The sequence below is a fragment of the Salmo trutta genome, chromosome 16 (assembly GCF_901001165.1).
Source record: "Salmo trutta chromosome 16, fSalTru1.1, whole genome shotgun sequence".
Taxonomy (NCBI): Eukaryota; Metazoa; Chordata; class Actinopteri; order Salmoniformes; family Salmonidae; genus Salmo; species Salmo trutta.
In genome coordinates, this window is record NC_042972.1 from 56,986,675 (window position 1) to 56,999,010 (window position 12,336).

At 43.9% G+C, this 12,336-nt stretch overlaps 1 protein-coding gene across 9 annotated transcripts; it reads right to left on the bottom strand.

The window, feature by feature from the left end:
- Positions 1–1,132: 1,132 nt before the first annotated feature.
- LOC115151088 (uncharacterized) lies at positions 1,133–11,030 on the bottom strand. 9 transcript variants are annotated; one of them, XM_029695063.1, is made up of 4 exons: positions 10,493–11,029; positions 9,155–9,401; positions 1,488–1,660; positions 1,133–1,269 (listed from the first exon to the last, which is right to left on the bottom strand). In XM_029695063.1, the coding sequence occupies exons 1-3, from the start codon at positions 10,516–10,518 to the stop codon at positions 1,517–1,519; spliced, it is 417 nt and encodes a 138-aa protein (XP_029550923.1). In that variant the 5' UTR covers positions 10,519–11,029; the 3' UTR covers positions 1,133–1,269; positions 1,488–1,516. The 9 variants fall into 9 exon arrangements, 7 of the variants coding, with proteins under 7 accessions (XP_029550923.1, XP_029550925.1, XP_029550928.1 ...); XM_029695065.1 differs by having other exon boundaries at positions 1,171–1,660; positions 9,155–9,250; positions 9,284–9,401; positions 10,493–11,030; XM_029695068.1 differs by having other exon boundaries at positions 1,171–1,660; positions 9,155–9,217; positions 9,284–9,401.
- Between the last annotated feature and the right edge of the window lie 1,306 nt (positions 11,031–12,336).

Here is a 12,336-nt window from a genome sequence, read left to right on the forward strand (position 1 = left end):
AGTGAAAATCACCTAGTAAAATACTACTTGAGTAAAAGTCTAAAAGTTTTTGGTTCTAAATATACTTAAGTATCAAAAGTAAATGTAATGGCTAAAATATTCTTAAGTATCAAAAGTAAAAACCATTTCAAATTCCTTATATTATGCAACCCAGATGGCACCAATTTCTTGTTTTGGAAATGTACGTATATCCAGGAGCACACTCCAACACTCAGACATAATTTACAAACGATGCATTTGTGTTTAGTGAGTCAGAGGTAGTAGGGATGACCACGTGCTCTCCTGATAAGTGCGTGAATTGGACGATTTTCCTGTCCAGCTAAGCATCAAAAATGTAACAAATACTTTTGTGCGTCAGGGAAAATGTATGGAGCAAAAAGTACATTATTTTCTTTTGGAATGTAGTGAAATAAATGTAAAAGTTGTCAAAAATATAAATAGCAAACTAAAGTACAACTACCCCAAAAAAATGACTTAAGTGAAAATACTTTAATGTACTACTTAAGTACTTTACCCCACTGCTCCAGTATGCACTCCTCTTCAGTTTACCTGGCTCTACCTCAGCACTGAAAACAAAAATGCATTTTATGACAGCAGCCCATATGCATTTAGTTTCAATTGGGATGATAATGTGCAATTTGCATTATTATATTTTGATTACTGCATTATTTGACTGATTTCTCTCTTCATATACAGTACCAGTTATAAGGATGGACACACCTACTCATTCAAGGGTTTTTCTTTATTTATACTATTTTCTACATTGTAGAATAATAGTGCAGACATCAAAACTATGAAATAACACATGGAATTATGTAGTAACCAACAAAGTGTTAAACAAGTAAAAATATATTTTTGCCTTGATGACAGCTTTGAACACTCTTGGCATTCTCTCAATCAGCTTTATGAGGTAGTCACCTGGAATGCATTTCAATTAACAGGTATGCCTTGTTAAAAGTACATTTGTGGAATTTCTTTCCTTCTTAATGTGTTTGAGCCAATCAGTGTCAAGGCTTGGGAGAAGACCCAGATGCACAGTTTCGAGGTATCAAAAGTTTATTACAAAAACAGAGGCAAGCAAACGACAGGTCAAGGGCAGGCAGAGGTCAGTAGTTCAGAGCAGAGTCCTAAAGGTACAGAATGGCAGGCAGGCTCAGGGTCAAGACAGGCAGAGGTCAGTAATCCAGGGTGGTTTTACAAGGTACAGAACGACAGGCAGGCTCAGGGTAGGCAGAATGGTCAAAAACCGTGAAAGCTAGAAAACAGGACCTAGAGACAGAAGGGTGCACGCTGGTAGGCTTGATGGAAAAAAAAAAAAAAAAACTGGCAACAGACAGAACACAGGTATAAATACACTGGGGATAATGAGGAAGATGGGTGACACCTGGAGGGGGGTGGAGACAAGCATAAAGACAGGTGAAACCGATCAGGGTGTAACAATACTCCCCCCTCAGGGGCCCCACCTGGCGTCCTACCTGGGCGCATACCTGGTTAACCAGGGTGCCAGCGTTGGAACTCAGCGATGAGGCCTGGGTCCAGGATGTCCATAACCCTGCCAGTCAACGAGGTTCTGGAATCCCCTGCCCACGGTTGAACCTTCAGGAGGCGCCTCACCGTGAACGCCGGTTGGCCATCGATGAGACGGGGAAGACGGGGGGGCCTAGAAACAGGAGACAAAGGGCTGTGAGACATAGGTTAAATCCTAGACACGTGAAAAGTGGGATGTATACGGAGGGTACGGGGCAAAAGAAGATGAACAGCAGAGCGACTAATAACTTTGGAGATGGGGAAAGGGGTGATAAAACAAGGGGAAAGTTTGCGGGACTCCACCCAGAGGGGCAGGTCTCGAGTGGACAGCCATACCCTCTGCCCAAGACGATACCAGGGAGCTGGGGTCCGGTGACGGTCGGCTTGCCATGGATACCTGCATGTGGTCTTGAGAAGGGCCTGTCCGGGCTCTCTTACAGCTACGGCAACAGCGGCGGACAAACATCTGGGCCAATTCCCCAGCTGAGTATGCCAACCTTTTCTGCTTGCTCCAGGAAGAGAGGGGACTGATAACCCAGGGAACACTCGAAAGGCGAGATCCCAGTGGCAGAGCAGGGGAGTGAGTTGCAAGTGTATTCAACCCACACAAGTTACTGGCTCCAGGTGGTGAGTTGGCAGAGACAAGGCAGCAAAGAGTCCTCTCCAGGTCTTCATTGGCTCCCTTCGACTGGCCATTGGACTGAGGGTGTTACCCGTAGGACAGGCTGGCCGACAACCCAATGAGCATGCAGAACGTCTTCCAGAACCGGGACGAGAACTGAGGACCCCGGTCAGAGACCATGTCCACCGGGAGTCCATGGATCCGGAAGGCGTGCTGCACCATGAGCTGGGCCATCTCTTTGGCAGAGGGTAGCTTGGGGAGGAGAATGAAGTGGACGACTTTGGAAAACCGGTCCACTACTGTCAGGATGGCAGGGAAACCGGTCCACTACTGTCGGGAAGACCCGTGACAAAGTCCAGGGATATGTGAGACCAGGGACGGTGAGGGACAGGCAGTGGTTGTAGGAGACAAGCCAGAGATTGCAGAGGAGTCTTGTTCTGCACACAGACTGTGCAGACGGTGATGAAAGTGGAGATGTCTGGGACCATGGTTGTCCACCAAAAGCTTTACCGCACAAAGGCCAGGGTCCAACGGAAGCCCGGGTGGCAGGCAAGCCTGGAGTAGGCCCACTCCAGGACCGAGGAGTGGACAGCATCAGCAACAAACATCCAGTTATTGGGGTTCGGCTGGGAACGATGCGCCTCACGGACATGCTTCCCTATTCCCCAGCTGAGTGCTGTCGCCAGGCACGAGGTGGGAAGGATGGTCTCAGAGTCCAAGGGTGTAGCTGTGGGGCTATAGCGGCGTGATAGCGCATCTGGCTTGATATTCTTGGATCCCGGTTGGTAGGAGAGGGAGAAGTTAAACCGGGTGAAAAGTAGGGTCCACCTAGCTTGCCTGGGATTGAGAAGCTTGGCGGTGCAGAGCTATTCCAGGTTCTTGTCATCCGTCCACACAATGAACGGATGTTCCACCCCCTCCAACCAGTGTCTGGTTAAAATCGACATAACCTGAAAGGTCGCTCAGCAAGGAAGAAGCCACTGCTCCAAAACCGCCATAAAAAAAGCCAAACTACGGTTTGCAACTGCACATGGGGAGAAAGATTGTACTTTTTGGAGAAATGTCCTCTGGTCTGATGAAACAAAAATAGAACTGTTTGGCCATAATGACCATCTTTATATTGGAAGAAAAAGGGGGACGCTTGCAAGCCGAAGAACACCATCCCAACCGTGAAGCACGGGAGTGGCAGCATCATGTTGTGGGGGTGCTTTGCTGCAGGAGGGACTGGTGCACTTCACAAAGTTCATAGCATAATGAGGAAGGAAAATTATGTGTATATATTGAAGCAACATCTCAAGACATCAGTCAGGAAGTTAAAGCTTGGTCGCAAATGGACAATGACCCCAAGCATACTTCCAAAGTTGTGGCAAAATGGCTTAAGGACGTCAAAGTCACGGTATTGGAGTGGCCATCACAAAGCCCTGACCTCAATCCTATAGAAAATGTGTGGGCAGAACTGAAAAAGTGTGTTCCCGAGCAAGGAGGCCTACAGTGCTGACTCAGTTATAGCAGCTCTGTCAGGAGGAACGGGCCAAAATTCACCCCCAAGTTATTGTGGCAAGCTTGTGGAAGGCAACCCGAAACGTTTGACCCAAGTAAAACAATTTAAAGGCAATGCAACCAAATAGTAATTGAGTGTATGGAAACTTGTGACCCACTGGGAATGTAATGAAAGAAATAAATCACTCTACTATTATTCTGACATTTTACATTCTTAAAATAAAGTGGTGATCCTAACTGACCTAAGACAGGGAATTTGTACTTGTACATTAATTTGTACATTAAAATGTCAGGAATTGTGAAAAACTGAGTTTAAATGCATTTGGCTAAGGTCTATGTAACCTTCCCACTTCAACTGTAGGTCTCCATAGCATTGCCTTCTGGCCCCGACACCGCAGGAATGGTGGAGAGGTCCGGGGCAACTCCCTAGCCCACCGGAAGACGTCCCGGGGCATGCTGCGGAATGGGTGTGGCAGAATGGACTCCAGCCCATGATGGCACCAGTAGTCCAGTCAATAAGGGGATTTGTTGCTGGAGCCAAGAGAATCCCAATACCACTGGAACCTGAGCAGACCTAATCAGCATGAATTGGATAGCCTCGATGTAGTTTCCTGACACTCGCAGGATGATGGGAGTAGTATTGTGGTTGAACAGGCCTATAGATCGCCCATCTAGCGCTCTAATGTCCATGGGAATGGAAAGGGGATGAGTGGGGATGCCAAGCTCGGACGCCAGGGTAGAGTCCATAAAACTCATTGGCCCCAGAGTTCATATGTACCCGAAGAGATTTCAACTGGTTCCCCCACAGCAGGATGGCATGGAAAGGTCAGTAGTCCAGAGCAGAGTCCAAAAGGTATAGAACGGCAAGCAGGCTCAGGGCAGGCAGAGGTCAGTAATCCAGGGTGGTGTGACAAGGTACAGAATGGTGTGGGGGTGCTTTGCTGGTGACACTGTCTGTGATTTATTTTGAATTCAAGGAACACAACCAGCATGGCTACCACAGCATTCTGCAGCGATACGCCATCCCATCTGGTTTTCCATTACTGGGACTATCATTTGTTTTTCAACAGGACAATGACCCAACACACCTCCAGGAAGTGTAAGGGCTATTTGACAAAGGAGAGTGATGGAGTGCTGCATCAGATGACTTGGCATGAGTTGGACCGCAGAGTGAAGGAAAAGCAGCCATCAAGTGCTCAGCATATGTGGGAACTCCTTCAAGACTGTTGGAAAAGCATTCCAGGTGAATCTGGTTGAGAGAATGCCAAGAGTGTGCAAAGCTGTCATCAAGGCAAACTGTGGCTACTTTTAAGAATCTCAAATCTAAACCATTTTTGGTTACTACATGATTCCATATGTGTTATTTCCTAGTTTATGACTTTATTATTCCACAATGTAGAAAATAGCAAAAATAAAGAAAAATGAATGAGTAGTGTATAAAACTGAAATATCACATTTACATAAGTATTCAGACTCTTTACTCAGTACTTTGTTGAAGCACTTCTGGCAGCGATTACAGACTTGAGTCATCTTGAGTATAACGCTACAAGCTTGGCACACCTGGATTTGTAGAGTTTTTCAAATTCTTCTCAGCAGATCCTCTCAAGCTCTGTCAGGTTGGATTGGGACCATCACTGCACAGCTATTTTCAGGTCTCTCCAGAGATGTTCGATCGGGTTCAAGTCCGGGCTTCGGCTGGGCCACTCAATGACATTGAGACTTTACCCAAAGCCACTCCTGTGTTGTCTTGGCTGTGTGCTTAGAGTCGTTGTCATGTTGGGAGGTGAACCGTCACCCCAGTCTGAGGTCCTGAGCACTCTGGAGCAGGTTTTAATCAAGGATCTCTCTGTACTTTGAGCCGTTCAACTTTCTCTCGATCCTGACTAGTCTCCCAGTTCCTGCTGCTAAAAAGCATCCCCACAGCATGATGCTGCCACCAACATGCTTCACCGTAGGGATGGTGCCAGGTTTCCTCCAGACGTGGCGCTTGGCATTCAATCTGGTTTCATCAGACCAGAGAATCTTGTTTTTCATGTCTGAGTCCTTTAGGTGCCTTTTTGGCAAACTCCAAGCGGGCTGTCAGGTTCCTTTTACTGAGGAGTGGCTTCTGTCTACCATAAAGGATCTTGGTCACCTCCCTGGCCAAGGCCCTTCTCCTCCGATTGCTCAGTTTGGCTGGGTGGCCGGCTCTAGGAAAAGTCTTGGTGGTTCCAAACTTCTTCCATTTAAGAATGACGGAGGCCACTGTGTTCTTGGGACCTTCAATGCTGCAGAAATGTTTTGTTACCCTTCCCCCAGATCTGTGCCTCGACACAATCCTGTCTCAGAGTTCTATGGACAATTCCTTCAACCTCTTGGCTTGTCAACTGTGGGACCTTATTTTGACAGGTGTCTGCCTTTCCAAATCATGTCCAATCAATTGTATTTACCACAGGTGGACTCTAGTCAAGTTGTAGAAACATCAAGGATTGTCAATGGAAACAGGATGCACCTGAGCTCAAGTTTGAGTCTCATAGCAAAGGGTCTGAATACTTATGTAAATAAGGTTTTTCTGTTTGGGTTTATTTGGTTTGTTCATTGAAACTATCACTACAGTACATAGTTAGTTATTTAAATTAGGATTATAAAAAAAAAATTTTTTACCTCATACTGATACCAAATGTTATGTAGTGCAGCTTGTTACAGTGAATCCCAAATTAACTGAAACACAATTGTTTTTTTAATATTACAACCTCTTAATAAACACCAGGTAAAATGGGACAATAAAATAAAACATAACACTTATTTTTCCCACTAATTTAGAATACCATACATCCCATTGTATTATAACTGAAGGGTGAGCCTTTACAGTATTTCTGAACCCGTTTATGCTGTGTCCTCCTCCTTGGGGATACACCATGATTAATTCTGCGCGTTTGTTGCATCACTCAAGCAGCTTGTATATTGACAGCATGACCTGGCATAGAGAGAGCACACGACACCATTGATTTTTTTTCTCCATCGTGGCCATCCAAACATCACTGGGCTCCTTCACACCAACAATGAGAGACATGGATAGGGGGAGGTGTCTTCGCAAAGTAATTAAACACATTCACGCATTCAAACCTGACCCTTTGCAGTAGTGGTCCTACATTATGTTAAAACATATTGTTCTTTGTTGTGACTGTCAGCTACAGAACTGCCACTGTGTAGTAGACCTGGATTCAATGGAACCATTAGAATATTGGCACAAGTGCAAACTTCGCCCATCTGGCACTACAGGCAGGCTAAAGCAAATGCTAAAGGATTTGTAAGATTTCAAATAGTATTTGAACCCAGGTCTTCTGTGTAGCATACTGTATAGTCTCTAAGGTGTTCTCTCAATGCTTGTTAGCTGCTGAGGCTTTGAGATTCGGTCAGAATGTACTATAAATCATATTTGAGTCATTTGTGTTTACTTGTTCCAGCTGCAATAAAGGTCGTTAGCTGCATTGTTCGGTTTCGGGGACTGTTGGAAGCTTATGAGCAAGGGAACGGTTTGTATTTTTGCATGCACGTGATTGGAGCAGCTTCTGTGCAGCCCTCCTCTGTAGCAGGTTGACGTTTATTGTCATGAATCTTGCCATGAAGTCAGAACTGAGCGATTTCCGCTTGCTGGACCAGCTGCAAAATCAAAATTTGCTATATCGTAAATATTTATGAAAACAAAAATGAGCTTTTTGGTCTTAATTTAAGGTTAGCAGGGTGGTTAAGGTTTGGGTTAAAATCTGATTTTATGAATTTGTGGCTGTGCCAGCTGGTGACCACTCTGCAGAGCTGCTTCCAGGGTAAGATTCATTACAATAAATGCCATCCTGCCCCTCAGTAGAACTGGACCTGTATGACATTGATTTGCCTTTGACAGCTGCTCTCTCCACGGTAGCCCCCTCCTCCTATTCTCCCTCTCCTTCCTGGTCCAGGGAGGTAGCTGCAGGGAGCTGCTCAATTCCATGTGTGACATAGCCTGGTCTCATAGACATAGTAAACATTAATCTTGGACACTCAAATTAGTATGATATAGTGCCTTCAGTATTCATACCCCTTGACCTATTTCACATTTTGTTGTGTTACAAGCCAGAATTCAAAATTGATTAAATAAAAACATTTCACACACACACACAATACCCCACAATGACAAAGTGAAAACATGTTTTTAGACATTTTTGCTAATTTATTGTATTCAGGATTGACCTGAGGGATGCACTCCTGTTGGACTGGAAAACAAAGACCTTTGATCAGTGGTGGGGCTTTTTCAATGCCGCAGCAACATCTTTATCTGGACAGAAAATGCATTGTTTATAACGCAAACCCACCTTGGACAATGTGACAAGTGGTCCCTCAACACTCAATCCTCATTGTTTGTTCTTGTTTCCCAATTAACAGCTACTTCTCTGATGAGTGGTTCTTGGAGATGTACAAGTGCACAGCAAGTCTGAACCAGCACATTACTATAATAACACAGATGAGGTGGGATGAATCTCAGTTTTTTTTTTCATCTTTTAGTCGAGCATTTACCCTCTCAACATGGATCTTGTTTCTCGCAATGTCTTTCATGGGATGTATCTCACTCTCTGTGAACATTCTGTGTTTCAGGAATGGAAGAATATTCACAGTGACTCCTGCAGGCATCAAGCTCTGGAACAACAAGCCTTTGTATGCCAACATCATGTCTCCAGACGTGGAGATTACCTCAAACCCCAACTTCTGGACAATGGCTTTGTACGACAGAGATCCTTGATACAGATCACTGCAGTATGTTATCACCGCATTAGGTGCAACTCCCAGGAGTAGCTTGAAGGAGTGCATTGAACAGTAGGTTTTCTTCTGCAGACTTGGAGTAGCAACTTCTATGTCATTACAGTCCATGATCATCATGCAGTTTCTGCTGGACCCCTGAAAAGACGCAGGCAAGCACGTTTGGTTCTTCTTCCGACTTAGAACAATCTTCATGATGGTAATGAAACTAAGCTTGTGGATCACGTGAATCAAAGTGATGGTAACATTGCTGACCGTGCTTGCACTACAACGGAATAGTTGAGCCAGGTGCAAGTTGGCGTAGCTGTGACACAACTTCATAAGTGCCATGAACACTTGATCCTCAAGCATCTCAACCCTCCACTTGGCAAAGTAGGGAACGCAGTCCTTCCAAGTTATTGTCTAGAAATCCTGTTTCCATCCTAAATACTAGCTGTGATGCTGAACACCTCTTGTGGGTATACAGCTGATTCTCCTGTAGAACCTTCAACTGTGCTAACAGTTCAACTGTCACTACAGACACCCTGGTTCGATTCCAGGCTGTAGCACAACCGGCCGAGTCCCATACGGCGGCACACAATTGGCCCAGCATCGTCCGAGTTTGGCCGGTGTAGTCCGTCATTGTAAAGAAGAATTTGGTCTTAACAGTCTTGCCTAGTTAAATAAAGGTTAAATTTGTAATAATTGAATGTATTTTTATTCTGCCATGGTGGATGTGCTTGGAGCTCTCACTTCTGCCATGGTGAATGTGTCTGGATCTACCTCTTCTGTCATGGTGGATGTGTCTGGATCTACCTCTTCTGTCATGGTGGATGTGTCTGGATCTACCTCTTCTGTCATGGTGGATGTGTCTGGATCTACCTCTTCTGCCATGGTGGATGAGCTACCTTTTCTGGTAAATACAGGGCCATTTCTCTTCCCCGCCGGAAAATGGCAGCTGCAGATCCGAGTGTTGTCACTGGACTTCCGGTCCACCCATCTGAAAGACCAAAAAAAATGAACATTTTACTAGATAGCTAGGTTGATTACTAAAGGTAACATAGACTTGAATATATTAACTATAAAATAGACTGGGCCATGATTTCTACCAGCCCGGGAAAAATTCAGGTCCTAAATCTGTGGCATGCAATGTTTATGAAGGCAAGATTTCATTGCTGTGTCAGGCTAGTTGGCACATTTTCTACTAGCTGTGTCAGGCTAGCCTTGGGCTAGGTTAATTTCCATCCCTGTTGACATTTCTAACAGACTTCACAGGTCATTTGATTAGTCATGTACAACAGATTCACTTGTGGAACAAAACCCTTTCTGTGTTTTGTATGGGGAAAACAAAAAGTATTTTGTGAGCTAGCTAGCCAGATAGTTAATCTTAGCTCACCCATTCGTGTAACGTTAGTCACACTTTTCCATGTGGTGACATGCCAGCTAACGTTAGCCCACCAGTGCAGGGATATTTAGCTAATGTTTACTAGCTAGTTAGGTTAGCTCATCGTTCGTTTAGTCAGACTTTTCCCCATGGTGACATGCTAGCTAGTCCACCAGAGCAGGGATATTTAACGCTAGCTAGTTAGCGCTAATTGCTAATGTTAGGCACATTCGCTAGCATGTCATCGCCTGTCGGGAAAGTTTGACTACACCACAGTGAGATGCACTGCAACGTCAGCTAGTTTACGTTAGCTAATGTAGCCAACTAGCTAACCAAGGTGCCTAACTAGATAGCTAAATATCACCTGGTGGGCTAACTAGCTAGATAACATTAGCTCACCGTTCATGTAGTCAGACTTTTCTAAGTGGCGGCATGCTAGCTAACCAACTATCCTTGCCATGGTGCCAGCCTAACGTTAGCTAGCAAGTCTGACTACACGAACAGTGAGTTAAAGTTAACTAGGTAGCTAAATATCCCTTCTCTGGTGGGCTAATACTAGCTAGCATGTTACCACATGAACAATTATAACTACACAGTTTTCCTACTTGTAATAAAGGTAACGTGCATTGTACACGTAAGTACCTAGCAAACCACAGATATTTGACCTAACCAAAATAACTTGTTAGCAGCTAGAAAACAGGGCTTACCTTAACACATGGCTACAATGATGCATCCCGATTACAGAGGTCAGAAAACGATATTATCGGAGTAGTGGTTACAATCCAGTACATAGTACGGAACCATCCTTGCTTCTGATCGACGGACTGACCTAAGGTTGGTTAGTTAGTTAGCTACAAAGGCCAGTGTAATTCCCAAAATTATAGTAATAAAAAATGCTAAGGTAGCTAATTGGAAAGATGCCAAACAACAATACACATGAGAAATACACAATTTCAATCATTTAAATGAGAAACTACAAAAAGGCTATAATATCTACTTTTGCGTCAAGAAATTGAGTTTTTACCAACACTGCCTTGAGTGATGACGTCAAAGCTTGCGACAGGATGTGTAGTTCTGTATGATAGCCATCATTTTGGGGGGGGTAATTACAGGCATATATATTGATACAAGTTATCTTGTCCGAGACAGATTTTTGCGGTTATCAAAATGTCACGCTAGGGTAAGCCTACACGGAACACAGACCTTATATTATATGAAGTAGTTCTAAAATCCCCTACGGAAAATGAATGGTGGAAAAACGACTGGTACCATTTCCGGGTTTTACCGCTAGGTTTTATGGGTATGACTCATACTGTGGTACTCAATTGCAAATAGGATGCATGTTTTAGAATATTTGTATTCTGTACAGGCTTCCTTCTTTTCACCCTGTGAATTTAGGCTAGTATTGTGGAGTGTTATGGTTATTGATCCATCCTCAGTTTTCTCCAATCACAGCCATTAAACTGTTTTAAAGTCACCAATGGCTTCATTGTGAAATCCCAGAGCGGTTACCTTTCTCTCCAGCAACTGAATTAGGAAGGATGCCTGTATTTTTGAAGTGACTGGATGTATTGATACACCATCCAAAGAGTAATTCATAACTTCACCACGCTCAAAGGGATATTCAAATAATGCTTTGTTTTTTACCCATGTACCAATAAGTGCCCTTCTTTGCGAGGCATTGGAAACCGCCCTGGTCTTTGTGGTTGAATCTGTGTTTGAAATTCACTGTTCAACTGAGGGACCTTACAGATAATTGTCTGTGCGGGGTACAGAGATGAGGTAGACATAAAAAAATCATGTTAAACACTATTATTGCACACAGAGTGAATCAATGCAACTTATTATGTGACTCCGGAATTATTTAGGCTTGCCATAACAAAGGGGTTCAATACTTATTCACTGAAGGCATTTCGGCTTTTTATATTTTTATTAATTTGTTTAAAAAAAATCTAAAAACATAATTCCACTTTGACGTCATGAGGTATTGTGTGTAGCCCAGTGACCGACACAAAATCTCAATTTAATCCATTTTAAATACAGGCTGTAACACAACAAAATGTGGAAAAAGTCAAGGCGTGTGATTACTTTCTGAAGGCACTGTATGTTATGTTTGGTATGCTTTTGTAAGACAGAAGGTTACTTAAGGCAAAAATTAAAGGAAGGGGGGATCGGTGTTGGTTGGGGTGGGTGGACATATAGCGTTATCTAATTACCAGCTTTGCAACTACTTAATTTCAATCGAGTACAAACTTAACTGAACAGAGACAGAATACAATATGGAATTTTATTGAATAGTTTGGGGTTGTCTTTGTCTCCGAGGAATGCTGGGCAGCTGGCATCAAACCGTTTTGTGTTGTAGATATGTGGTAGTAGAGCAGTGGCCTGAAGGTACACACTTAATGTGTTGTGAAATCCATTGTGAAATGTATTGTAATGTTTTTAAAATGTTATATAACTGCCTTCATTTTGCTGGACCCGAGGATGAGTACATTCATAGCCAGTTGAGAAGAGCTCATGGCTGGAAATGCCTGGAACAGCTCGGCCAGGA